Source organism: Triturus cristatus, chromosome 5_2 (assembly GCF_964204655.1).
Source record: "Triturus cristatus chromosome 5_2, aTriCri1.1, whole genome shotgun sequence".
Lineage (NCBI taxonomy): Eukaryota > Metazoa > Chordata > Amphibia > Caudata > Salamandridae > Triturus > Triturus cristatus.
Genome location: NC_140588.1, coordinates 578,329,946 through 578,356,832, shown reverse-complemented (window position 1 = coordinate 578,356,832; position 26,887 = coordinate 578,329,946). Strand labels below are relative to the sequence as shown.

The following is a 26,887-nucleotide window of genomic DNA, read 5'->3' as shown; positions in this document are numbered from 1 at the left end:
AACCTCAGTGAGAATGTTAGGCTTGAATTCAGCAGTTGGCAGCTGTAGATCCAAAAACTCCGCTGCTTTTCTAAAGTGTGGTAGGGAGCCACATCTTTAGAGGGAGTATCGGCTGGAGGAGTAATCTCCCACTCTGTTGACAAATCCAGGCCACTAGCCTCCTTCAGCTCTTCAAACACGTCATCAGACTCCATGAGCTCACCCTCTTCCATCTCTTCAACCTGGTACCTTTGCTCTTCCAGGACTCTGAGCTTCTCGCCTGGACCTTATCCTCAGGACCGGCGTCGGCGGCGCCGCAACCGACTCAGACGGCGCTGGAGCCGGCCTTGAACACGGATCCGGGGGAGCAGCCGGAGTCGAACGAGGTCAAGCTGGAGCCGGTGAAGATGGAAGCGGCGATGTCCTCGGCGCCGGGAAATGCCAAGACTGCGTCGCCGGGAAAAAAAAGGCATAAATGGAGCTTGAGCGTAGGCTTGAGGGACCCCCAGATTAAAAGCCATTGGACCCATGGGACCCGAAGGTGCTCCAGAGGGGTACATCGCTCTAGTGAAGACTCCATACATTGCATTCAAATAATGCAATGGGTCTTGTCCCGGGCCTGGAAAGGGGGGATATGGCTCAGGTTGAGGCATAACTGGACTCGGGCCAATCGGCGCCGACGGTGGAGCCAGCGGAGTCGAAGACTCATCAGGAGCAGGAACTTCAACTGGAGCCGGAGAATATGCCGGCGTCGGAGATGGAGCCGGAGAGTGCTCAGGTGAAGCCGAAGGCGAGGTCAGGCAAACAGGAGAAGCAGGATTTGAGACAGGAGAGGGAGAAACATAGTCCTTACGACTTGGAGTAGGCGAAGTCGATCTCGGAGACGCTTCCTTATCCGAACGGTGTCGAGAACCATGCCTCTTCTTTTTATGATTCCTGGACTTAGAAACATGCCCCGACGTCGACCTCGATCTGGAACGTCTTCGACCTCTCTCCTCTTTTTTCATCCTCGCAATAAACAACTTGGCTTCTCTTTCTTTTAAGGCCTTAGCACTCCTCTTTCGACAGCAAGAGCATCCCTCGACGTCGTGATCCGACGACAGGCACCAGACACAGTCCTCGTGCGGATCCGTGATGGACATGTGCTTACCGCACTCCCTACACGGCTTGAATCCGGACTTCTTTGTCGACATCTTTAAACAAGAAACAAGAAGGAAGAGAAACACCCGCAGAAACACAAAATAACTAGCCAAAGCTACGGAGAGTCCCAGAAAACCGTTAGCATCGACAGCGCGGAAAAAGGGAACTGACGTCATCACGCCGATGAGGTCCTTTTATGGATCCAGTGACGTCAGCGGAGCCGCGCTTCTGTGACGTCGTCCTCGTCGGCGTGGAGAGCTACATAAGTTGGCAGGGTATGCTCAGACGTGAGTCCCTTGCTCACTTTGCCACTGGATTCAAGCAAGCCTGGCTGAAGACGGCTGAAAATGCCAGAAACCGGTCCTAGGAAGCTTGTTTCCGGTCCAGGGAAGGCATGGCTTGGCAGTTCGGGCTGTACTGTTCCCATGAGGCACAGGGTCAGACTGATTTGCATATGGCCATGTCTGAACTGGGGTGGCAGAGTGGGCTAAAGAACGGTGATGGATCAAACCCAGATCTGTTGACTGGGTGTGAGTGTTTGATTGGTTCTGATGCTCCGTCCATCACCACCCCCTTTTGTACCGCTTTGTTCGCCATAAGTTGGCAGGGTATGCTCAGACGTGAGTCCCTTGCTCACTTTGCCACTGGATTCAAGCAAGCCTGGCTGAAGACGGCTGAAATGCCAGAAACCGGTCCTAGGAAGCTTGTTTCCGGTCCAGGGAAGGCATGGCTTGGCAGTTCGGGCTGTACTGTTCCCATGAGGCACAGGGTCAGACTGATTTGCATATGGCCATGTCTGAACTGGGGTGGCAGAGTGGGCTAAAGAACGGTGATGGATCAAACCCAGATCTGTTGACTGGGTGTGAGTGTTTGATTGGTTCTGATGCTCCGTCCATCACCACCCCCTTTTGTACCGCTTTGTTCGCCATAAGTTGGCAGGGTATGCTCAGACGTGAGTCCCTTGCTCACTTTGCCACTGGATTCAAGCAAGCCTGGCTGAAGACGGCTGAAATGCCAGAAACCGGTCCTAGGAAGCTTGTTTCCGGTCCAGGGAAGGCATGGCTTGGCAGTTCGGGCTGTACTGTTCCCATGAGGCACAGGGTCAGACTGATTTGCATATGGCCATGTCTGAACTGGGGTGGCAGAGTGGGCTAAAGAACGGTGATGGATCAAACCCAGATCTGTTGACTGGGTGTGAGTGTTTGATTGGTTCTGATGCTCCGTCCATCACCACCCCCTTTTGTACCGCTTTGTTCGCCATAAGTTGGCAGGGTATGCTCAGACGTGAGTCCCTTGCTCACTTTGCCACTGGATTCAAGCAAGCCTGGCTGAAGACGGCTGAAATGCAAGAAACCGGTCCTAGGAAGCTTGTTTCCGGTCCAGGGAAGGCATGGCTTGGCAGTTCGGGCTGTACTGTTCCCATGAGGCACAGGGTCAGACTGATTTGCATATGGCCATGTCTGAACTGGGGTGGCAGAGTGGGCTAAAGAACGGTGATGGATCAAACCCAGATCTGTTGACTGGGTGTGAGTGTTTGATTGGTTCTGATGCTCCGTCCATCACCACCCCCTTTTGTACCGCTTTGTTCGCCATAAGTTGGCAGGGTATGCTCAGACGTGAGTCCCTTGCTCACTTTGCCACTGGATTCAAGCAAGCCTGGCTGAAGACGGCTGAAATGCCAGAAACCGGTCCTAGGAAGCTTGTTTCCGGTCCAGGGAAGGCATGGCTTGGCAGTTCGGGCTGTACTGTTCCCATGAGGCACAGGGTCAGACTGATTTGCATATGGCCATGTCTGAACTGGGGTGGCAGAGTGGGCTAAAGAACGGTGATGGATCAAACCCAGATCTGTTGACTGGGTGTGAGTGTTTGATTGGTTCTGATGCTCCGTCCATCACCACCCCCTTTTGTACCGCTTTGTTCGCCATAAGTTGGCAGGGTATGCTCAGACGTGAGTCCCTTGCTCACTTTGCCACTGGATTCAAGCAAGCCTGGCTGAAGACGGCTGAAATGCCAGAAACCGGTCCTAGGAAGCTTGTTTCCGGTCCAGGGAAGGCATGGCTTGGCAGTTCGGGCTGTACTGTTCCCATGAGGCACAGGGTCAGACTGATTTGCATATGGCCATGTCTGAACTGGGGTGGCAGAGTGGGCTAAAGAACGGTGATGGATCAAACCCAGATCTGTTGACTGGGTGTGAGTGTTTGATTGGTTCTGATGCTCCGTCCATCACCACCCCCTTTTGTACCGCTTTGTTCGCCATAAGTTGGCAGGGTATGCTCAGACGTGAGTCCCTTGCTCACTTTGCCACTGGATTCAAGCAAGCCTGGCTGAAGACGGCTGAAATGCCAGAAACCGGTCCTAGGAAGCTTGTTTCCGGTCCAGGGAAGGCATGGCTTGGCAGTTCGGGCTGTACTGTTCCCATGAGGCACAGGGTCAGACTGATTTGCATATGGCCATGTCTGAACTGGGGTGGCAGAGTGGGCTAAAGAACGGTGATGGATCAAACCCAGATCTGTTGACTGGGTGTGAGTGTTTGATTGGTTCTGATGCTCCGTCCATCACCACCCCCTTTTGTACCGCTTTGTTCGCCATAAGTTGGCAGGGTATGCTCAGACGTGAGTCCCTTGCTCACTTTGCCACTGGATTCAAGCAAGCCTGGCTGAAGACGGCTGAAATGCCAGAAACCGGTCCTAGGAAGCTTGTTTCCGGTCCAGGGAAGGCATGGCTTGGCAGTTCGGGCTGTACTGTTCCCATGAGGCACAGGGTCAGACTGATTTGCATATGGCCATGTCTGAACTGGGGTGGCAGAGTGGGCTAAAGAACGGTGATGGATCAAACCCAGATCTGTTGACTGGGTGTGAGTGTTTGATTGGTTCTGATGCTCCGTCCATCACCACCCCCTTTTGTACCGCTTTGTTCGCCATAAGTTGGCAGGGTATGCTCAGACGTGAGTCCCTTGCTCACTTTGCCACTGGATTCAAGCAAGCCTGGCTGAAGACGGCTGAAATGCCAGAAACCGGTCCTAGGAAGCTTGTTTCCGGTCCAGGGAAGGCATGGCTTGGCAGTTCGGGCTGTACTGTTCCCATGAGGCACAGGGTCAGACTGATTTGCATATGGCCATGTCTGAACTGGGGTGGCAGAGTGGGCTAAAGAACGGTGATGGATCAAACCCAGATCTGTTGACTGGGTGTGAGTGTTTGATTGGTTCTGATGCTCCGTCCATCACCACCCCCTTTTGTACCGCTTTGTTCGCCATAAGTTGGCAGGGTATGCTCAGACGTGAGTCCCTTGCTCACTTTGCCACTGGATTCAAGCAAGCCTGGCTGAAGACGGCTGAAATGCCAGAAACCGGTCCTAGGAAGCTTGCTTCCGGTCCAGGGAAGGCATGGCTTGGCAGTTCGGGCTGTACTGTTCCCATGAGGCACAGGGTCAGACTGATTTGCATATGGCCATGTCTGAACTGGGGTGGCAGAGTGGGCTAAAGAACGGTGATGGATCAAACCCAGATCTGTTGACTGGGTGTGAGTGTTTGATTGGTTCTGATGCTCCGTCCATCACCACCCCCTTTTGTACCGCTTTGTTCGCCATAAGTTGGCAGGGTATGCTCAGACGTGAGTCCCTTGCTCACTTTGCCACTGGATTCAAGCAAGCCTGGCTGAAGACGGCTGAAATGCCAGAAACCGGTCCTAGGAAGCTTGTTTCCGGTCCAGGGAAGGCATGGCTTGGCAGTTCGGGCTGTACTGTTCCCATGAGGCACAGGGTCAGACTGATTTGCATATGGCCATGTCTGAACTGGGGTGGCAGAGTGGGCTAAAGAACGGTGATGGATCAAACCCAGATCTGTTGACTGGGTGTGAGTGTTTGATTGGTTCTGATGCTCCGTCCATCACCACCCCCTTTTGTACCGCTTTGTTCGCCATAAGTTGGCAGGGTATGCTCAGACGTGAGTCCCTTGCTCACTTTGCCACTGGATTCAAGCAAGCCTGGCTGAAGACGGCTGAAATGCCAGAAACCGGTCCTAGGAAGCTTGTTTCCGGTCCAGGGAAGGCATGGCTTGGCAGTTCGGGCTGTACTGTTCCCATGAGGCACAGGGTCAGACTGATTTGCATATGGCCATGTCTGAACTGGGGTGGCAGAGTGGGCTAAAGAACGGTGATGGATCAAACCCAGATCTGTTGACTGGGTGTGAGTGTTTGATTGGTTCTGATGCTCCGTCCATCACCACCCCCTTTTGTACCGCTTTGTTCGCCATAAGTTGGCAGGGTATGCTCAGACGTGAGTCCCTTGCTCACTTTGCCACTGGATTCAAGCAAGCCTGGCTGAAGACGGCTGAAATGCCAGAAACCGGTCCTAGGAAGCTTGTTTCCGGTCCAGGGAAGGCATGGCTTGGCAGTTCGGGCTGTACTGTTCCCATGAGGCACAGGGTCAGACTGATTTGCATATGGCCATGTCTGAACTGGGGTGGCAGAGTGGGCTAAAGAACGGTGATGGATCAAACCCAGATCTGTTGACTGGGTGTGAGTGTTTGATTGGTTCTGATGCTCCGTCCATCACCACCCCCTTTTGTACCGCTTTGTTCGCCATAAGTTGGCAGGGTATGCTCAGACGTGAGTCCCTTGCTCACTTTGCCACTGGATTCAAGCAAGCCTGGCTGAAGACGGCTGAAATGCCAGAAACCGGTCCTAGGAAGCTTGTTTCCGGTCCAGGGAAGGCATGGCTTGGCAGTTCGGGCTGTACTGTTCCCATGAGGCACAGGGTCAGACTGATTTGCATATGGCCATGTCTGAACTGGGGTGGCAGAGTGGGCTAAAGAACGGTGATGGATCAAACCCAGATCTGTTGACTGGGTGTGAGTGTTTGATTGGTTCTGATGCTCCGTCCATCACCACCCCCTTTTGTACCGCTTTGTTCGCCATAAGTTGGCAGGGTATGCTCAGACGTGAGTCCCTTGCTCACTTTGCCACTGGATTCAAGCAAGCCTGGCTGAAGACGGCTGAAATGCCAGAAACCGGTCCTAGGAAGCTTGTTTCCGGTCCAGGGAAGGCATGGCTTGGCAGTTCGGGCTGTACTGTTCCCATGAGGCACAGGGTCAGACTGATTTGCATATGGCCATGTCTGAACTGGGGTGGCAGAGTGGGCTAAAGAACGGTGATGGATCAAACCCAGATCTGTTGACTGGGTGTGAGTGTTTGATTGGTTCTGATGCTCCGTCCATCACCACCCCCTTTTGTACCACAAAATTTTCACTGGCAGATGTATCCATCAGAAATATTTTTTGCTGAGGCCGCCACTACCCAACATGGTCCACCATGCCCCGTGTTAGGTAAAATACAAATAAAAAGAATCTAAGTGTGCCAGTGAGCCTTTCCAGACCTTCAAGGCAATTTTGTGGAGCCCCTAAGGTACCCTAAGCCCAGGCATTAAAATAAATATTAAGAAAAAAAGCAAGGTTCACCCTGACATTAATTCATAAAAACTAGACTCTCCCTGGTCCTCACATATCTTAAGGAAGATTTGTTAATCCTGAAAAAATATTACTTTAAACATTTTTTTTATTTGCTACACAACAGCTGTGCTTGGCCAAACTGCTGCACACAGTCTTCTGCCACCAGGAACATGTTAGATGCATGGTATGGCCATATTCCAGATGCAGTAACCGACTGCCCAAGGACTTTGGAGTTGAATACCTGTCGCACGGTGGGCAGAGGGCCAGGCCCAAGGCCAATAACTAAGGCCAAGAACTGTGGCCATATCCTTTTGAACGCAGAAGGCCCTGCATGGCTGGGGGTTGCTGCTCACAATCACAAATTGTGGGTTGGGTGCAGAGTCTTACCATAGGCCAGACACTGTGACCAAACCTGTGCTGGGCATGGCTGAAGTCCATATATTTGGATCACCCCAACCCACATTTTTAATACTATGATCTCCCAAATAACCCTTCAAAATTCTTCCTTCACCTTTGACTCATCCCAAAACTCATTTTACTAATATGATCTCCCTAATCTATTTCTAGATTCTTTCCTCCTCCATCTCTCCTTATACTCATCCGAAACCTTATTTTACTACTAAGGTCTCCCAATAAACACTCTAGACTCTTCCCTCTTCTATCCCCCCCATTCTCCTTTTTAATCCAAGTAACAGACTCACATGTCGACCATTCAAATCTCACTATACTAATACAACGCAAATTCTTTTTGGGTTACCGAGTAGCGCGGTATTCGCCGAAAAGAGTATCAAATTAAGTAGTAAGAGCTATATAAATACAATTACAAAACAAAATATTGCAGGGGTTCACTGGCTGCAGCAGGCTGCGCACAGGGCCTGAAACCCTTACTGTGCACAGCAAAAGTCCATGCACTGCAGGGGTTGGCAGTAAAACAATAGGGTATGATTTTAAAAAAGAAATTCAATAACAAAGGTGTTCTACTCTCTATACTTATGATTTGTGTATTGCAATAGTTTACTATGCATTGTCAATGTGCTTGCCTTAGAATGTCTAGATGTTGCCTAGCTACCTAGTTACAGAATGCGGTGATTCAAAGGCAGTTAGGAGAGCGGTTGGAGTTATCGGTGTCTAGCTCTGCTCTCCTGTCTGCTGTGTAGCTTTACTACAATAAACCTCTAATCAACCTCCTTCTTCTACGAGTTGATTACTACAAAATTTGGCGACGATCCTGGCTGGCTACACAGCAACACCGTCAACCCTGCGTGCAATCAGCCTCACCTGTTGCGGAGTCTCATTGATCTTCTGCTCATCTCTGCGGTAAGACTGTTCTTGTGGCAAACGCCGCTCTAGCAGATGCAAGGGTGGATGAATTGATCACGATCTGTAGCACTCTCTGCAACGCGAGAAACCAAAAGTCAATATGTAACGAGCGTAAAGTGCGATATCTGATTTAATGAGATCGCTTAAAGGCGCTTGCTTAAAATATTCCCGTTCTGATCAACAAAGACTTTGGGACGTCCATGGTGATTCACACACTTTCAAGCTGAAGTTTGTAAAGAGGAATTCATTCTCAATTGGTTGCATCTTTGGCAAAATCCTTAGTCATCATTCTTTTCACTTCAATTTCTCTACATCTAAAGCAAGTTACTGTGAATCGCATTATCACACAGCCTGAAGTTCATTATTCCTACAGTAGTTTACGTTTGAAAGGAAGAACCACGATTTTTCAAACAGATTAATCACATAAGTTTCGCTCTATCATTTAGTGTGGGGTAAAGGTGTATTTTTCTCTGAAGCTATCATCTTTTTGCATATATTTTCCCCAATATGCAATCAGTAACTCCTCCTCCTTCCTTCCTCGAATCTCCAAGAGAGCCGCCTGTAAGGTGGGAAATCTGGTTCGATGCTTTCCAGACGTATTTGGGAGCAATTGGTGCATCAAGGTTCAGCAATGAAAGGAAAAAATGGTTATTACTTCATTCGCTAGGGTTTGAAGGTCGCTCAATATTTAAACATGTGCCAGAAATTGTTCATTTACCAGATGACATTGTTGATGACTATCAAGATACAATCTTAAAATTAAAAACCAGATTCGACAAGCAACCCAGCTTAATGGTTCTTCGTCATAAATTTTTAAAAAGGCATCAGTCTGAAAATGAAGACGTTGACTCCTACATTTCTGTTTTACGTAGACTTGCTGCTGTTTGCCAATTTGAAGCCTTCACAGACCAATTGATACGTGACCAGTTCGTTTGTCATTGCAAGGACAAACAGATTCGTCAAAAAGGGGAGGAGTAGAAGTTTTCAAACCCTTCTCAGCAGATTTACAGATGACACAGGATTCCACTACCGCATTGATGTCATTGTCCATTGCAGGCCACCAAAAGAATTCACGGACACGTCGCTTTTTGGGCTTGGATCCTAAATGGCCCTCATGGGCCCCGACGACAATGATCTTCCTAAGGCTTTGAGGAGCGATGAGTTTGTCCCCTCTTAATAACACACCACTTTCCATTGAAATTTCAGATCCAACCTTCCAGAAAGGCTGTATAGCAAGAGGAAGAGCACGTTCCCTGGGCCATCCTGAACTAACGAAACCACACACTCGTTGTAGAGTCTCATCATCAGAAAGAGCTTTAACCCAACTCTCAACAGTGTCAATGCCATGCTCTGGTAAACAATCGTCAGAATCTTCTTCCCCAACATCCTCCACAAAACCCTTATCCATGTCATTCTCTAAGGGAAAACGTGAAAGATAATCTGCTCTAACATTCCTACCCCCAGAAATGTGAACAACATCAAACTGGTACTGCATGAGGCGAGAAACCATGCGAAGTATCCTAGGTGAACAGCATTGGTATTCCCACCACCAAGAATGGAAATCCGCGGCTTGTGGTCAGTCTTCAACAAGAACCTCCTCCCCCAAATATAGGTTCGGAACTTTTCGATTGCCCACAAGCAGGACAATAATTCTTTTTCTATAACCGAAAACTGAAGTTCCCCATTTTTTAAAACTCTGGAGGCAAATGCAATTGTGTTAAACCCTTCCCAAGCAAGGAACTAATGGGTCTTACGATAGTAGCATAAACTTCGAATAAAACTCCAATGGCCCAAGTAACGACTTTACACCGCCTTTGTCACAAGGAGTTGGAGCTTGAGAAATGGCATCAAGCAATCCCTGTCTTGGTTTGATCCCCTCACCCGAAATCAGATGACCTAAGTATTCAATTTCCTCGGTCAAAAACATGCATTTTTCGGGCTTGACAACACCACCATGATCACTGAAAATTGTCAAGACTTTCTCAAGTAGAGAGTTATGAGTTGATATGTCTTTTGAATGTATCAAGACATCGTCTTGAAAGACAAGCACACCAGTAATCCCGTCCAACATGTTTTGCATGACACGCTGAAAGACCGAAGGCGCTGAGGCAAGGCCAAAGGGCATGCGTTTATACTGAAAAGTGCCTAGAGGTGACACAAATGCTGTGAGAGGACGAGAATCAGGCTCAAGCTCTATCTGGTGGTAGGCGCTCGCTAGATCTAGCTTTGAAAAAATTCTAGATCCTCTGACACTCACAAAAAGATCACATATTTTGGGTAACGGGTGAGAGTCGATCCAGATCTCATTATTGAGAGACCTCAAGTCCACACAAACGTGAAGTTTCCCAAATTTCTTGCGTGCGACGACCGAGGGCGAAAGCCAAAGAGAAGACTCAGTGGGTTCAATGATCCCTTGTTCACATAACGACTTGAGTTCTCTCTCTAGATCATCTCTTACACTGAAAGGGACACCTCTCATCTTATGTTTGACAGGGAGTGCTCCATCCTTCACTAAAATTTTGTGTACGAAACCTTTAATGGTTCCTAAACCCTTTCCAAAAACAGATGGGAAACGTTTACTCCATTGGCACAACTGTTGGTCATCAGACACAACGAGAATTTGTTCAGGAGCACCAGGTCTAAGGATCATCTTGAAAAGGCCCTGATGATACCATCCCAAAATATTAAGCCCTTTTACTGCAACATAGACTTTCCCAGTAATTTTCCTATTTTTGAACGCCAACTCATCTTCAAAGAAACCCAGGAGATCAATCTTCCGTCCCTCATATGAGACCGGTGAACGATCAGGAGGTTCAAGCGGTCTATCTCCCAAAGTTTTGTTAAACAAATCATGAGTTATCATCGTAATCTTTGCACCAGAATCTACGAGAAGGTTTAGTGGTCTTCGCCCTACAATGATTTCGGCAATGGGATCAACACACTCATTCAACTCATCAACACTGGACACCAAATCATTGATTACAGAAAAAACAGATACCACTTCAGGATCAGATTCTTGATCCGATTCTACTACACACGCAACAGGTCTTCTGGGATTTTTGCGTTTCAAGCAAACTTTTGCAAAGTGTCCAATCCTCTTACAGTAATTACAAGTTACATTGGCTCCTGGACACTTTGCACCTTTAATGTGGGGTGGATTCCCACAACGATAACACATTTGCCTAAAATTAAGAGTCTCTGAATTTCTTTTCCCAGGGTTGAGATGGTTATGTGTAACGTTTCTTGGAGAAGATGATTTGTTGTCATTTGATTTTCCCATCACATTCGAAAGAACAGCATTTACTGCATCTGTAGATTTTTCTTCTAACTCTTTTAACGATGTTTGCGACGTTTCAATACTCTTGGCAATTTTAACAGTTTCGTCTAGAGAGGAATTAGCCTCTGTATCATCCCCAGTCAAATGGACTTGTCGAGCGTATGAATAGAGTTGTGGGGGATTGTATTAAGTGGGCCAAGTCTGGTAACTGTGATATCATTAACTCTCTTAATAGTATGTTGTGGTTCTATAGAACCACTCCTCATTCCACAACAAAAACACTCCTTTTGATGTTTTAAGGGGGAGGATGCCCAACACTAGTTTTAAACATGCGTGGATGAACAAATGGATCAAGGGAGTTACAGATATTGACAGTCTCATGCTTCTGGTCAAAGAAAATGTATCTAATTCTCAGATTAAACAAAAGTCGTGGTTCGACGAGAAGAGGTGTGTGAAGACTGTACCTTTAGCTGTTGGAGATATGATCCGCATAAAGTCGCCTTTGCATGTAAAAAAAGGTTCAAGTAAGTTTGGTTCTCCCATTTCTGTTACTAGGTTGGGGAGGAATTCTGTGCAGGTTGAAGGGGGAAAGTGGTGGAATGTCAGTAGAATAGTGAAGGTTAAGAATGTTCCTTCTGTACCTGCAACAAGTTCCTATGTACTTCACAATAGTGAAAATGTTGTTCCTTATGGAACTTCTGTCAGGAAGAGTATAAGGTCTAAAGTTATTCCTATGAGATACCGGATTTTTAATTATTTGTTTTATCTTTAAGTTTCTTGTCTTTGTTTTGCTATGTTATCACTAGTTTGTTTTCCTTCATTATATTAATATGTTTCTTCTGTATGTTTTTTTCTGTAGATAGTTTTTTTAACTTTTCTCTTATTGTTGATGAGGAAGGAGGATATGTTATACTCTATACTTATGATTTGTGTATTGCAATAGTTTACTATGCATTGTCAATGTGCTTGCCTTAGAGTGTCTAGATGTTGCCTAGCTACCTAGTTACAGAATGCGGTGATTCAAAGGGAGTTAGGAGAGCGGTTGGAGTTAGAGGTGTCTAGCTCTGCTCTCCTGTCTGCTGTGTAGCTTTTCTACAATAAACCTCTAATCAACCTCCTCCTTCTACGAGTTGATTACTACAAAATTTCAAAGTGGAGTTATGTTAGCTTTGGATACAAGAACTTAAAGTAGGTTTAAATAAAATTATAAATCCATTAATTAAAAAAAATACTGTTAACGTGCAGTTATGGTTTAAAACCCACAGAAATACTCAGTAAACTAACCATAATACATGTCCCCACCCCAAACACCTTATGAACTTAGATATGACATCAATAACATGTTAAAGGACAACACTGATGGGATAATCTAAGATAGTGTTGCTGAAATTAGACTGTGAACCGTATTAATAAAAAAAAATTTTTAAAAAAAAACATCAGGCTATGGCGGTATGCAGCAGGGGTGGATTGTCTGTCTGCAGTGGAATAGACAGAGGACCTGTGGCCAACCCCACTACACACTGCCAAAAGGGTTGGTATAGCTCCTTACAAATGGCTGTGCATGGCCTGGCTGTAGACTAGGAACTATGACTAACCCCTACTGACCAATGTTGAAGGTCTTGCACAGTGGGAGTTGGACGCTAACAAGCATTGTAATGCATGTTCTAGTTTTTAAGTTGGCCTTGAAGCCAATCACTGGAGCACAGTCGAAGGTTGTGCGCAGTGGGGATTGGCCAACTATGGAGGGCTGAGTACAAGGCCTGGCCATAGATCAGGCCCGGCAGTCATCCCTCATGTGTAGTCGAGGTTGGACACCCATGGAGGTTTTAGCATAGTGCCTGGTAAACACCTAGACCCTGTGTCAATCCCTGCTGCACTTGGCTTAAGGATGTGCGCAGTTGACCACCTATGGATAGTTTGGTTCAGAGGCTGGCTGAAGGTCAGGCCTTGCAGCAAGCTGCCGGTCATACACAGATGAAGGCCATGCACAGCAAGGGCTGGACAACTGTGGAGGATTAGCCACAGAGACAGGCCAAAGGTCAGGCCCTGCGGTAAACCACATTGTGCATAGCCAATGGCAGTGTGAAGTGTGGGGTGGTTGCTCATAGAGGGGTGGGCATTGGGTCTGGTCCCGAGCTTAACCCTCGCTATGCTCGGCCAAAGGCAGAGCATTGGTACATTTGGATGGTGCCATCAATGATGCCATTTGAGACGTTATGAGTAATGTCATTTAACATGTCATGAGTGATGTTATACGTAAGGTCACAAGCAGTGCATGACGGGGCACAATGGTTTTTAGGTACTGTTTTGTAACCATAATTGCACTTAACCTGTACCACACCCACACTATATAAAGTAAGTTTCGAGAGGCAACCATTCACATTTTTCAGTAGAAGTATTTCATATTTGTATATAATTGAAAATTTAACATTTATTTTGGCTATTTGATACAAGAGAACTACTCACTTCTAGTGGTATATTGAATACGCTCTCTTTCTTCTGACCAATCAGAGTCATCAGAGTCCTCTGTTTCCATAAAATCGGATTCTTCCTCTTGTTTAATAGTGGAAATAATATCTGGATTATAAACTGGATTGCCTGCTAAAACAAATGAAAGTTAATCAGTATGATGAGAACTACGTAACGCATTCACAAAGTAGGCCTAATAGAAATGGCGATTGTGCCTCAATCCATTAGTCCACAGAAAGGAATATGCTACTTACCAGTATGCATCTGTTCTTGGCATGTAGAGCTGCAGATCCACACACTATGATAGTAGATCGCCATCTGGTGGTAAGCTCGGATGCTTGCACGTTGTTGTTGTCTTTGGAAGAAGTCTTTGTGGTCACGAGATAGGGGACTCCTCCCTTGGACGATAGCGCGCATGGGCATCAACTCCATCGTTAGATTGTTTTTCGCCATGATGGGAAATGATGGAGTTTGTAGAAGAGATAGAGATGTCCATGTGTGATGTTTAAGTAGGACAATGCTGGAACAGATACAGGTACCGGGGAGGTGGGTGGGCGTGTGTGGATCTGCAGTTCTACATGCCAAGAACAGATGCATACTGGTAAGTAGCATATTCCGTTTGAGGCATATGCGCTGCAGATCACACACTAGGATAGACTATATAGCAGTATCTCCCTTAGCGGTGGTCACCTATATCGGTTGCAGCAGTTTGAAATAAAGTTTTAAGGACAGCTTGGCCCACAGAAGCTTGTTGCTTTGCTTGCACGTCAACACAATGGTGTTTAGTGAAGGTGTGTGTTGTAGACCATGTGGCTGCCTTACAAATGTCTTCTAAGGGAATATTCCCTAAGAATGCCATGGAACCCCAATTTTGCGTGTGGAATGCGCTCTAGGGGGAACTGTTAGTGTGCGTTAAGCTTTGTGGTAGCATATTTGGATACATTTAACTATCCACCTAGCTATCCCAGATTTGAAAATGGGGTTGCCCTTATGTGGTGGAGAGAAAGCTACAAACAATTGTTTTGTTTTGCGGAATGATTTGGTTCTGTCAATGTAGTAAAGAAGGGCTCTTTTAACATCTAAGGTATGAAGAGCTCTTTCAGCTACCGAGTCTGGGTTTGGGAAGAACACTGGTAATTCTACTGATTGGTTAAGATGAAAAGGAGATATGACTTTTGGAAGGAATTTCGGATCTGTCCTAAGAACCACTTGGTTACGGTGTAATTGTAAGAATGGAAATTGGAAGGTGCACTCGTTTAAAAGTCAATAGTAATAAGGTGAATCACTTATTCCTTGCAAAAGTTCTTTTATTCAATCAACTTGTCCAAAACTGGCACACAGCCAACGCGTTTCGTTCCCAATTCTTTGCCAGTGGGAATTTCGTCAGGGCTCCTAAGTAGTTAGTCCACAAAAGTCTTCAGGGTAGTAGAGCAAATAACGAGCTCTCTCAGAAACAAACAGTCCCAGTCGACTGGTTAATTAGGACTTCACCACTCACTTATATATAGTGAGAGGAAAATATCTTGAATCGTTCGTAGAAAGTGTTGCAAACAGCATAATAACCGTATTATGCTGTTTGCAACACTTTCTACGAACGATTCAAGATATTTTCCTCTCACTATATATAAGTGAGTGGTGAAGTCCTAATTAACCAGTCGACTGGGACTGTTTGTTTCTGAGAGAGCTCGTTATTTGCTCTACTACCCTGAAGACTTTTGTGGACTAACTACTTAGGAGCCCTGACGAAGTTCCCACTGGCAAAGAATTGGGAACGAAACGCGTTGGCTGTTTGCCAGTTTTGGACAAGTTGATTGAATAAAAGAACTTTTGCAAGGAATAAGTGATTCACCTTATTACTATTGACTTTCAAACGAGTGCACCTTCCAATATCTCTCTTGTTGATCTCGATACAACACCCTCGGACGGCGGGTGTGGGAAGAGTCTGCACCATCACATGAATTATAACAATACATGGATTGGAAGTGCTTTACCTTGGTTTGCCGTTTGTTCTTTTTGGTCTAATTGTAAGAATGGTTCATGTATGGTTAAAGCCTGGATTTCACTTACCCTTCTGAGGGATGTGATAGCGATAAGGAAAGCTACTTTCCATGTGAGGAACTGTAGTTCGCATTTATGCAGAGGTTCAAATGGGGGTCCCATGAGCCTAGTAAGAACAATGTTTAGATTCCACACTGCAGAGGGTGGTAATCTGGGAGGAATAATTCTTTTAAGTCCTTCCATGAACGCTTTGATCGCAGGGACTCTAAAGAGTGACAAGTGTTGTCGATTTTGTAAGTAGGCTGCTAATGCTGCAAGGTGGAGACGTATGGATGAGTATGCTAAATTACATCTTTGCAAGTGTAGTAAGTAGCAAATGATGTTCTGGATGGATGCATCCAGTGAGTGTATATTATTGTTAGTGCAGTAAATGGCAAATATTTTCCATTTTGCAGCATAGCAAGCTCTAGTGGTAGGTCTTCTGGCTTCTTTTATATCATGCTCATGCAGTCTGGTGGCAGGTTAAGGTAACCGAACTCTAGGACTTCAGGAGCCAGATCGCCAGATTCAGTTGACCTGGATCTGGGTGTCTGATCTCTCCATGGTTCTGGGTTATTAAGGACGGGGAGAGATGCAGTTTTTGGTGTGGAACTAGAGAGAGTTCCAGTAGTGTTGTGAACCGCGGCTGGCGTGCTCATGTGGGAGCTACTAGGATCAGTTTGAGAGAGTGCTGCCCGAGCTTGCGTACCACTAATGGAATGAGTGGGAGAGGCGGAAAAGCATACGCAAATCTGCCTGACCAGTTCATCCATATCGCATTGCCCTTTGACTCTGGGTGGGGAAACCTGGCGGCGAAGGTTGGGCATTTTGCGTTTTCGTGTGTGGCGAACAGATTATGTCTGGTTGGCCCCATTGTTTGAAAAAGGGCAGTAGGACTTGGGGATGTAGTTCCCATTCGTGGATCTGTTGTGTTTGTCGACTTAACAGATCGGCAATTTGATTGTGAACCCCTGGAAGGTGTTCTGCAAGTAGGTATATGTTCTGATGAATGGCCCATCTCCAAATGTTCTGTGCGAGCTGGGACAGCTGCATAGGATGTGTGCCTCCTTGTTTTTGTATGTAATACATGGCTGTCATGTTGTCCGTCCGGATGAGGACAGCTTTGTTCTGTTCATGTAGTTGGAATGATTTTAGTGCTAGGAATTCTGCTAGCAGTTCCAGGTAATTGATATGGAGCACTTTCTGTTGAGTGGTCCATTTGCCCTGAGTGGTGTGTCCAAGGAGATGAGCTCACCATCCTGTGAGTGATGCGTCTGTTGTCAGCACTATCTGTGGAAGAGGCTCTAGGAACGGCCGCCCTTTGGACAAGTTTGTTATGTTCCACCATTGTAGAGAGCGATGTATGCGGCTGTCCACCAACACCAGATCTGTGAGTTGTCCGTGAGCCTGGTTCCACTGACGTGCTAGACATTCTTGCAAGGGACGCATTTGAAGTCTTGCATAAGGCACAATGAAGATGCAAGACGCCATCATGCCTATGAGTTGCATGAACACTCTTGCTGGAAGAGTGTGTTGGATTTGACATTTTGTGATAAGAGCTTGTATATTGGCTATCCTGGCTGGGCTGGGATATGCTAAGGCTGTGGAGGTGTTTATGGTGGCTCCTAGATACTGGTGTATATGAGAGGGTTGGAGATGGGACTTGGGATAGTTGATTGTGAACCCCAAGTTATGTAAGATTTGGATGGTTTGGTATGTGTGTAGAACACATTTGTTGAATGACTTGGCTTTTATTAGCCAGTCCTCTAGATACGGAAGACATGAATTTGTTGTCTTCTGAGATGTGCTGCTACTACTGCCAGACATTTTGTGAATACTCTGGGCGCGGTTGTACCCGAATGGATGGACTGTTAACTGGTAGTGTTGTCCGTCCACCACAAACCTTAGATACTTCCTGTGAGCAGGATGTATGGGAAGGAGTAGTTTCTTTTCTGTAACTCTAGTTCTGTAGTAGGGGTATCTCTGTGATAGTCATAATCTAGTGAATAGTCCCGCCCATGTGCGTGGACCCCGGAGCAATAAAAAATAATCTCTTAAGGTGTCAAATCATGCAGACCTGCATCCACCTTTAAGAGAGAATTTAATTTAAAGACAGATAATGCAGCCTATACCCACAGGCTACACTGTCCAGTACTTCAACTAGAATTCCACCAACATCCACAAACAGCACTGCCTGCCCAGCTTTTCTCCACACAGGAAAAAAACCCTGCCTCTACCAGCAAAAGCCTCTGGAATGATAGAGAGGAAGGAATGGACAGACAAGCCCCATAGGCTGCCATTATGTGGCTGAGAACAGGATACTGTGCCTTTAAGAAAACTTTCCAGAACTTTCCCAGTATCCCAGAATGCACAGCAGGTCCCTTTTACTTTCAGTTCTTTTTGAAGGCGTAGCACGCCAGCCCCGTAGCATTCCTCACATGAATAATTATCTCTCCACCGGGGAGGAGGGCGGGCGCCTATGACTATCACAGAGATACCCCTACTACAGAACTGGAGTTACAGAAAAGAAACTACTCCTTCTGTAGTAGGGGATCTCTGTGTATAGTCATAATCTAGTGAATAGAATGGTAAGCCCATCCCCACACACAAACAGCGATGGAGAAGATTACAAAATAATACCACTACTGTGCGAACAGATTTCGCAGCGAAGCCTGCCCAACCTGAGCATCTGCCCTGGCATCCGAGTCCAGACAATAATGCGCAGCAAATGTATGGACCGACTTCCAAGTGGCCGCCTTGCAGATTTCTGCAATCGGAACATTACGCAGCAAAGCAGTCGTGGCAGCTTTGCCCCTGGTGGAATGAGCCTTAGGTTTACCCCCTAAGGTCTTATTAGCCTTTTGATAACACAATTGTATGCAGGACACAATCCACCGAGAGATGGACTGCTTAGAGGTCGCAAGACCGGTCCTGACTGATCCATAATTAATAAACAATTGGTCTGACCTACGAATATCCTTGGTCTTATCAAGGTAAAATTTCAAGACCCTCCGAACATCCAGGGAATGGAGAGACCTCTCCGCTGGCGAAGAGGGATTCTGAAAGAACATAGGTAAAGTTATGGTCTGGTTGACATGAAAGTCAGAAATAACCTTAGGAAGAAATTTACGCATAACAACCTTAGCAGCATGAAATACAGTATAAGGTTCTTGACAACATAATGCCTGATGTTCACTCACCCTGCGGGCCAATGTAATGGCCACAAGGAACGCCGCCTTCCAGGATAGGTGCTGCAACAAAGCCTTGTGAATAGGTTCAAAAGGCTCCCTCATCAGTCTGGACAGCACCACATTCAAGTCCCAGGAAGGCGATGGAAGTCTGACAGGAGGAAACACTTTCTTCAAGCCTTCAAAGAAATCCTTGACCACAGGGATCTGAAAGAAGGAAGTCTGTGAAGGGCATTTCCTGTAAGCAGTCAAAGCAGCCAGATGAACCTTAATGGAATGGAAATTAAGGCCGGACTGCGCCAAATGTAAAAGATATGGAAGGATGACATCTTCCTTACATGTCGTCGGGTCAAAGCTCTTGGACTTGCACCAGATACAGAACCTCTTCCACTTGTAGGCATAGGACGTCCTAGTGGAAGGCCGTTTAGACTCCTTCAGTATGTCCATACAATCGTCTGGTAGATTCAAATGGCCATATTGCACTATCTCAGGAGCCATGCCGCCAAACTCAAAGACGAGAGGTTGGGGTGCACCATCCGCCCCCCGAACTTCGTGAGAAGGTCCGGCCTGCACGGCAGCCGTATGTGAGGAAGGAGCGACCGGTGAAGTAGGTCCATAAACCACCACTGTCTGGGCCATTCCGGAGCAATCAAGATCATCCGAGCCCCTGACTGGGACAGTTTGATGAGCACCGCCGGAATCAGGGGAATGGGTGGAAAAGCGTACAGAAAGCTGTTCGACCAGTCTATCCCTAGCGCATTCCCCAGCGTCCCCCGCTGGTAGTACCTGGATGCGAAGTCTCGGCATTTGCTGTTTTCGGCGGTGGCGAACAGATCTACGTCTGGAGTCCCCCACCTTGCGAAGACTTCTCCTAGTACTTCGTCGTTTATGACCCACTCGTGGTTTTCCTGAATCAGTCTGCTCAGTGCATCCGCCTGAGCATTCTGCACCCCTGGCAGATGCGTGGCCGTAATAGTCAGTCCTCGGGCCAGAAGCCAGTGCCAGATCGCCTGCGCCTCCTGCGACAGAGTGCGCGATCTCGACCCCCCCTGCTTGTTGAGGTAATACATAGTGGTTGTATTGTCCGTCTGTATCAGCAGCAAGTTGGTCTGGAAGGACGGAAGGAAGGCCTTCAGTGCCAGGAAGACAGCTCTGAGTTCCAGGAAATTGATGTGGTACGTCGATTCCAACGGGGACCACTTTCCTTGAATCTGCAAGTCCCCGGAATGCGTTTCCCAGCCTTGGAGAGACGCATCCGTCACGACACTCTTCGTGGGAATGTCCTTGTGGAAGGGAACCCCCCTGAGGAGGTTTTCCGCCGAATACCACCACTTCAGAGACTGAAGAGCATGTAGAGACAGCCGTATCTTGTCGTCCCAAGAACCTGTCTTCTGATCCCACTGATCCTCCAAGCACTCCTGCAGTGGTCTCATGTGCAGCCGTGCGTGAGGCGTGAGGAAGATACAGGAGGCCATCGATCCCAGCAGCGAAGACACCTTCCTCACTGTCGTCGATGGAGCAGTCCTGAGGTCCTGAGCCTTCCGAAGGAGTGATAACCGTCTCTCCTCCGAAGGAGACACGCTTGCTGACTGCGTATCGAAGGAGGCTCCCAGGTACTGTATGCACTGGACCGGCGTCGGGACCGATTTGGACATGTTGACGTGTAACCCCAGCTTGCGCAAGAGAGCGCACGTCCACCGGAAGTGTTCTTGCGCTTCCGAGAAGGATGAGGCCTTGATCAGCCAATCGTCCAGATACGGGTAGACAAACACCTTGTTGCTCCTGAGGTGTGCCGCCACCACCGCCATGCACTTCGAGAAGGTGCTGGGCGCAGACTTTAGCCCGAATGGCAGTACTGTGTATTGATAGTGATTGGCGCCGACTTGGAATCGCAGGAACTTCCTGTGCTTCCGTGCGATGGGCACATGGAAGTACGCATCCTGTAGATCTATGGCACAGAGCCAGTCTCCCCGTTGCAGCTGAGGGTAAATCTGATGCAACAATAGCATGCGAAACTTCTCTCTGCGAATCCATTTGTTTGCCTGTCGCAAATCCAGAATGGGCCTGAACTCGTTCTTGTCCTTCTGGCGAACGAGGAAGAACCGAGAGTACAGACCTCTTCCCCTTTGAGACAGAGGTACCTCTTCTACCGCCTTTTTTCTCAACAAGATGTCTGTCTCCGCCTGGAGCTCTCGCAGCTGAAACTGAGAGCTTACCGGCGGAATCGGTGGAGGGGGGCGGATAAACCGAAGACTGTATCCATTGCAAACAATATTCAGCACCCACTTGTCTTGAGTAAATTTTCTCCACTCTGCCGGAAAAAATTGAATGCTTCCCCCACTTGAGTGGTTAACGGTTGCAGGGGAAGTAGTCGCACAGGGCCGAGACCCGGGCGGGCCCTTGGTAGTAGTGGCGGCCTGCTGGCCTCCTCTACCCCTCTGGCGTTTCTGGAAGGGTTTCCGGAACTGCTGCTGTTGGTGCTGCTGCTGTCCCGAACCCTGCCCACGCCCTCTGCCCGTAGACCCGAACCGTCTGGAACGGGCGCTTCTTCTTCTCGGCCTTCTCCAACCCGACGGCCGTCAGGGTCTCCGCCTCCGCCTTCATGCGGGCCATCTCATCATCGGCATGTTTTCCAAACAGGGTCTCCTGGCAGATTGGCTACTCTGTGCTGAGCCTCTGGCTTGAGCGACGTCAGGCGCAGCCAAGAGTGACGCCTCTGGTGGACGCCATGACAGTAGGAGTGCGCCGCCAACAAGGAGACATCTGCTGCCGCACTGATGACCTAGTTTGAAACCAGCATACCCTCTCGCACCGTTTCCAGGAAGTCCTCCTTCCTGTCCCGGGGCAGCAAGTCCGCATACTGATGGAGGGACTCCCACAGGGCCCGGTCGTAATGTCCCAACAGCGCCCCCGCACTCGCCGCCTTCATGGTGGTAGACGCGGTCCCACACACCTTCCTGCCTGCCGAGTCCAGCCAGCGGCTTTCCTTGTCGTGCGGAACCGTCGAAGGTGCGGTCGCATGCCGTTTCCTCGCCGCCGTCACGATGACAGAGTCCGGCTTCGGGTCCATCCTTAAAAAAGCAGGGTCCGAGTCCGGGGCCCGATACTTTTTCAGGAGCCATGAGGGTGCGGATTTCGTCACCGCGGGAGTGAGGAACAACTCCAACGCGGGCTCCACCAGTCCCGGCACTAGAGGTAGCAGGGGGCGAGACAGGTGTTTTTTGTGTAAGGTCTCGAATATCACGGACGTCGTGGGTGTCGGCACCGTCACCGTGATTCCCAACTTGGCTGCCCCCCTCAGCAGCACCTCCTGGAAGGAGACTAGATCGTCCACCGGCGACACCCTAGTCCCCGGTGAGTCCGACAGCGTCGGTGAGAAATCCCTGGTCGAGGACCGTGTGCGTGACCTGGACCTGTGCCTCCTATGGCGCCGTCCTGATGACGACGACGACCTCCTATGGCTCCTCAAACCTTCTCCTCCTGACGGAGCGGGAGCGCGACCTCCTCGGCTAAGGCCTGTCCGCCGGTCTAGCCGGGCCCGGCGACCGTGGGTGTCGTGGCCTCGGCGTTCCCTGCGGCGGAGTCGGATACCTGGGCAGGGAGACCGACCGCGGTGGAACTGGAGGTGGCCCCAACGGAGTGCGAGGTGGTATAGAGCGCGGAGGGGGAGGTGGAGGTGATGACGCAGGCGGTGGTGGCGGTGGAGGAGGAGTCGGCGGTCGTGGTGGCGGGGCGGAGGTGGTGTTGGCGTAGGGTTCCGAGGGGGTGTATACACCACGGAGTACCCCGATCCCGGCGACTCAGTTCCCCTCTTACTCCTGGCGTCAGGGCTCCCCCTGCCCCGTCTCGGCGTCGACCGCCTCCGTCGAGGCGGTGGTCGACGTCGAGGAGGCGGCCGACGTCGAGAAGACGATCGACGTCGGCCGCCTCCTCGATGTCGACCGCCGCCTCGACGGCGACCGCCGCCTCGACGTCGATTTTCGTGACGTCGATCTTCGTGACGTCGACCGTCTTTCTCGGCGTCGACCGTCTTCTCGACGTCGACCGTCGCCAGTCTTCTCGACGTCGATCCCTTCGACGGCAATCGTTTTGACGTCGATCTCCGTGACGTCGATCGCCTCGACGGTGACCGCCTCGACGGTGACCGTCTGTTCGCCGACGGCGAGCGGCGCTCTCACCTCGACGGTGAGCGCCGACGCCGGGCCTGATCTCGCCGCCGATGGCTCGACGGCGATGGCGTCGTCGCAGAAGATGCCGTCGACGGCGGCCTGTTCAGCTCCTTCGACGTCGATGCCGCTTCTCCCCAGAGCACTGGGGAGATGGCGAACAGACCGTAGTCATCCCCCTCGACGCCGCCGTCGACGCCCTCGACGGGGAGTGGGGACGCTTGGTCTTCCTGCCCCTGGGGAGCCCCCCAGAGGCCTCAGCATGGGCAGAATCAGCCCCTCCAGACCCACCTCGTGCCTTCAGCCTTCTGTCCTCCAGGACCTGGAGCATGATCTTCATCCTCTCTCTCAGGGTCCTGGCTGAAAAAGAGCGGCAGATCTCACACTCCTCAGGCACGTGGGACTGGGGAAAGCAGACGATGCACACCCTGTGTGGGTCTGACTTAGCCTTTTTCCTTTCACAATCAGGACACTTGTCGAACAAGCCAGTCATGCTGACAATACCAGAAGGAAAAGGACTTTCTAACACTTCTAAATCACTTGAAAAGTAACAAATAACCCTTGAAAAGGGAGAGCTCAATGCTCCAGGGTCCTGCTAGCTGGAGCCGGAAAAAAGAACTGAAAGTAAAAGGGACCTGCTGTGCATTCTGGGATACTGGGAAAGTTCTGGAAAGTTTTCTTAAAGGCACAGTATCCTGTTCTCAGCCACATAATGGCAGCCTATGGGGCTTGTCTGTCCATTCCTTCCTCTCTATCATTCCAGAGGCTTTTGCTGGTAGAGGCAGGGTTTTTTCCTGTGTGGAGAAAAGCTGGGCAGGCAGTGCTGTTTGTGGATGTTGGTGGAATTCTAGTTGAAGTACTGGACAGTGTAGCCTGTGGGTATAGGCTGCATTATCTGTCTTTAAATTAAATTCTCTCTTAAAGGTGGATGCAGGTCTGCATGATTTGACACCTTAAGAGATTATTTTTTATTGCTCCGGGGTCCACGCACATGGGCGGGACTATTCACTAGATTATGACTATACACAGAGATCCCCTACTACAGAATGTGGAAGTAGGCGTCCTTGAGATCTAGTGTGGCAAGGAGATCGCCTTGTTGCAGCAGTGGGAGCACTTGTTGAAGAGTGATCATATGGAAATGATCTGAGTGTATATACAGATTTAGGGGTCTGAGGTCGAGTATTGGTCTTAGAGTCCCGTCCTTTTTGGGGATTAGGAAGTAGAGTGAGTATACCCCTGTCCCTTGATGTTCTAAGGGAACTGGCTCTATTGCATGTTTTTGGAGCAGTGAGAGAACCTCTTGTTTGAGGAGCGTAAGATGGTCTGGTGACATTGAACGCTGTTTGGGTGGTATATGGGGGGGGGGGGGGGGGGGATAGTAGTTGTAAGTTCCAGGCAGTAACCATGCTGGATAATTTGTCTTACCCACTTGTCTGTTGTGATGGAGTTCCAGACAGGAAGGAACTGTGTTAGTCTGCCCCCGACTGGAGTGGAATGGTCTGGGGGGAGCGGAGGAAAGTCACTGTTTTGTGGCAGGGGAGGTGCGAGTGTTGTTATTACCTCGACCTCGTCCCTTGTTGTGGTTTCCTCTGTATCCGCCTCTAAAATATCCTCTACTGGGGGATGTTTGTGTAGTGGCATTGAATGTAGAAGAGGTGTCTGCGCCCTTATTTTGGAGGCTCCTCTGTAGAAGGAGCGCTGAAAGGAGCCACGTGGTTGTGGAGACTGTAATGCTCCCATGGACTTAGCAGTCTCGGTGTCCTTTTTCATTTTTAGGTCTCGCCTGAGACAGCGCTTTAGCCATTATTACCCCATGCGTGCACACGCTTTTTAATCTTTAACAAAGGCAACCTTGGAATAAAGGTGATTCAGGTGCCTTCAGTTGATTTTATTTCTACACCTTTCAGTCCAATCTGCACGCCGCTCACTGCTGCACTCCGCTCACTGCTGCACTCCGCTCACTGCTGCACTCCGCTCACTGCTGCACTCCGCTCACTGCTGCACTCCGCTCACTGCTGCACTCCGCTCACTGCTGCACGCCGCTCACTGCTGCACGCCGCTCACTGCTGCACGCCGCTCACTGCTGCACGCCGCTCACTGCTGCACGCCGCTCACTGCTGCACGCCGCTCACTGCTACACGAAACACTGCTGCATGCCACACTGCTGCACGCCACACACTGCTGCACGCCACACACTGCTGCACGCCACACACTGCTGCACGCCGCACAATGCTACACGAAACACTGCTGCACGCCACACACTGCTGCACGCCACACACTACTGCACACCGCACACTGCTGCATGCCGCACACTGCTGCACACTGCTGCATTACACACTGCTGAATGCTGCACGACACTGCTGCACGCCACACTGCTGCACGCTGCACACTGCTGCACGCCACACAGTGCTGCATGCCTCACACTGCTACACGAAACACTGCTGCACGCCACACACTGCTGCACGCCGCACACTGCTGCACGCCACACACTGCTGCACGCCACACACTGCTGCACGCCACACACTGCTGCACGCCACACACTGCTGCACGCCACACGCCGCACACTGCTGCACGCCGCACGCTGCTTTTATGCAAGTTTATGCTACTGACATTGTAAATGACAATGGCTTTTTTTGTTTTAAAACCAAAATATAAATAAAAGGCATTTTAATTTTACAATGCCAATAGCTCAAACTCTTATAAATGCGAGACCTATTGCATTGCAAATGCTTGTTTTCAAGGGCAGTGTCTACGGCTGGCCCAAATAGCTGTTCTTGGTTGAATGGCTGACTAAGTATGGTAGTTTGTACCTCTGGCTTACAGCCTGAAATGCGTAGCCAGGCATGTCATCTACGGAGCACACTGGTGTTAATTGCTCTAGAGGCGGTGTCTGCGGCGTCAAGTGCACATTTAATTGACGCATTTGAAATAAGCTTTCCCTCTTGGATAAGGTCATTTGCCTGGGTTTTATACTGTTCAGGCAGATGTTGTAAGAGATTCTCTAACTGGTTGTAGTGTGCCCTGTCATATCATGCTAGTAGTGCTTGGGTGTTGGCAATACGCCAATGATTAGCGGCTTGTGCTGCTACTCTTTTGCCAGAGGCTTCTAGCAGTTTGGATTCTCTGTCCGGGGGTGGTGTATCTGCTGTGGTTTGGGAGTTGGCGCGTTTCCTAGCATTGGAAACGACCAAAGAATCCAAAAGGCAACTGTCCTTTGATGCAATTATGATCTTCAGGGGCAGGCCTATATTTCTTTTCTATTCTAGGGTTAAGAACCCTGGCACAGACGGGGTCTTTAAATACCTCGAACGTGCTTAATGACTCCTTTGATCATAGGTCGGATTTGTACTGACTTTTGAGATTGTTCACAAGTATCTAAGAGGAAGTCTTCCTCTGGTGCGTCGGAGTGCATTGTAAGGCCATGATAAAGTGCCGCTCTATTTAATAATTGGCCAAACCCTAGGTGATCATCTGGGGGAGATGGTTTGGAGGGATATGGCTGCGGTTCTGGCATGTCTGTTGGGAGAGGGAATGCACAATCATCAAGTGGTGAGATATCTGGATCCGTGAACGGGTCATTAGGATCACCCCCACCCCCTAGGTCATCATCATCTGGAGGTGGTGTATGTGGTGGAGAAGTTACAGGTAAGGGTGGTGTAGGCAGAGGAGGTGGGTTAGAAGGCAGAATAGGAGAGGAAGGGGGCATAGGCGATGTTGCAGAGTCCTTCCTGTGTACAGGAACTGGAGCAGATGGTGTGTCCAGTTTTCGTTTTTTACATGGCACAGCCGTGACCTGTCCAGTCTTTGGGATAATATAAATCTTTTTCTGCCTTGGATCGATGGGATCTGGGTGAAAAAGGTCTTGTTC

The 26,887-nt window shown here is 49.0% G+C and overlaps 1 protein-coding gene across 5 annotated transcripts in view; it reads right to left on the bottom strand.

Moving 5' to 3' along the window:
• The window catches only part of LOC146829023 (uncharacterized), a 308,530-nt gene that overhangs the window by 173,123 nt on the left and 108,520 nt on the right, over nucleotides 1-26,887 (bottom strand). For 3 of the 5 annotated variants that reach the window (XM_085607655.1, XM_085607653.1, XM_085607656.1), the window contains exon 5: nucleotides 13,626-13,760. In XM_085607655.1, coding sequence (XP_085463781.1) covers nucleotides 13,626-13,760 — 135 coding nt within the window. The remainder of the gene's footprint in view (nucleotides 1-13,625; nucleotides 13,761-26,887) is intronic. The other 2 variants (XM_085607657.1, XM_085607654.1) reach the window with 1 other exon arrangement.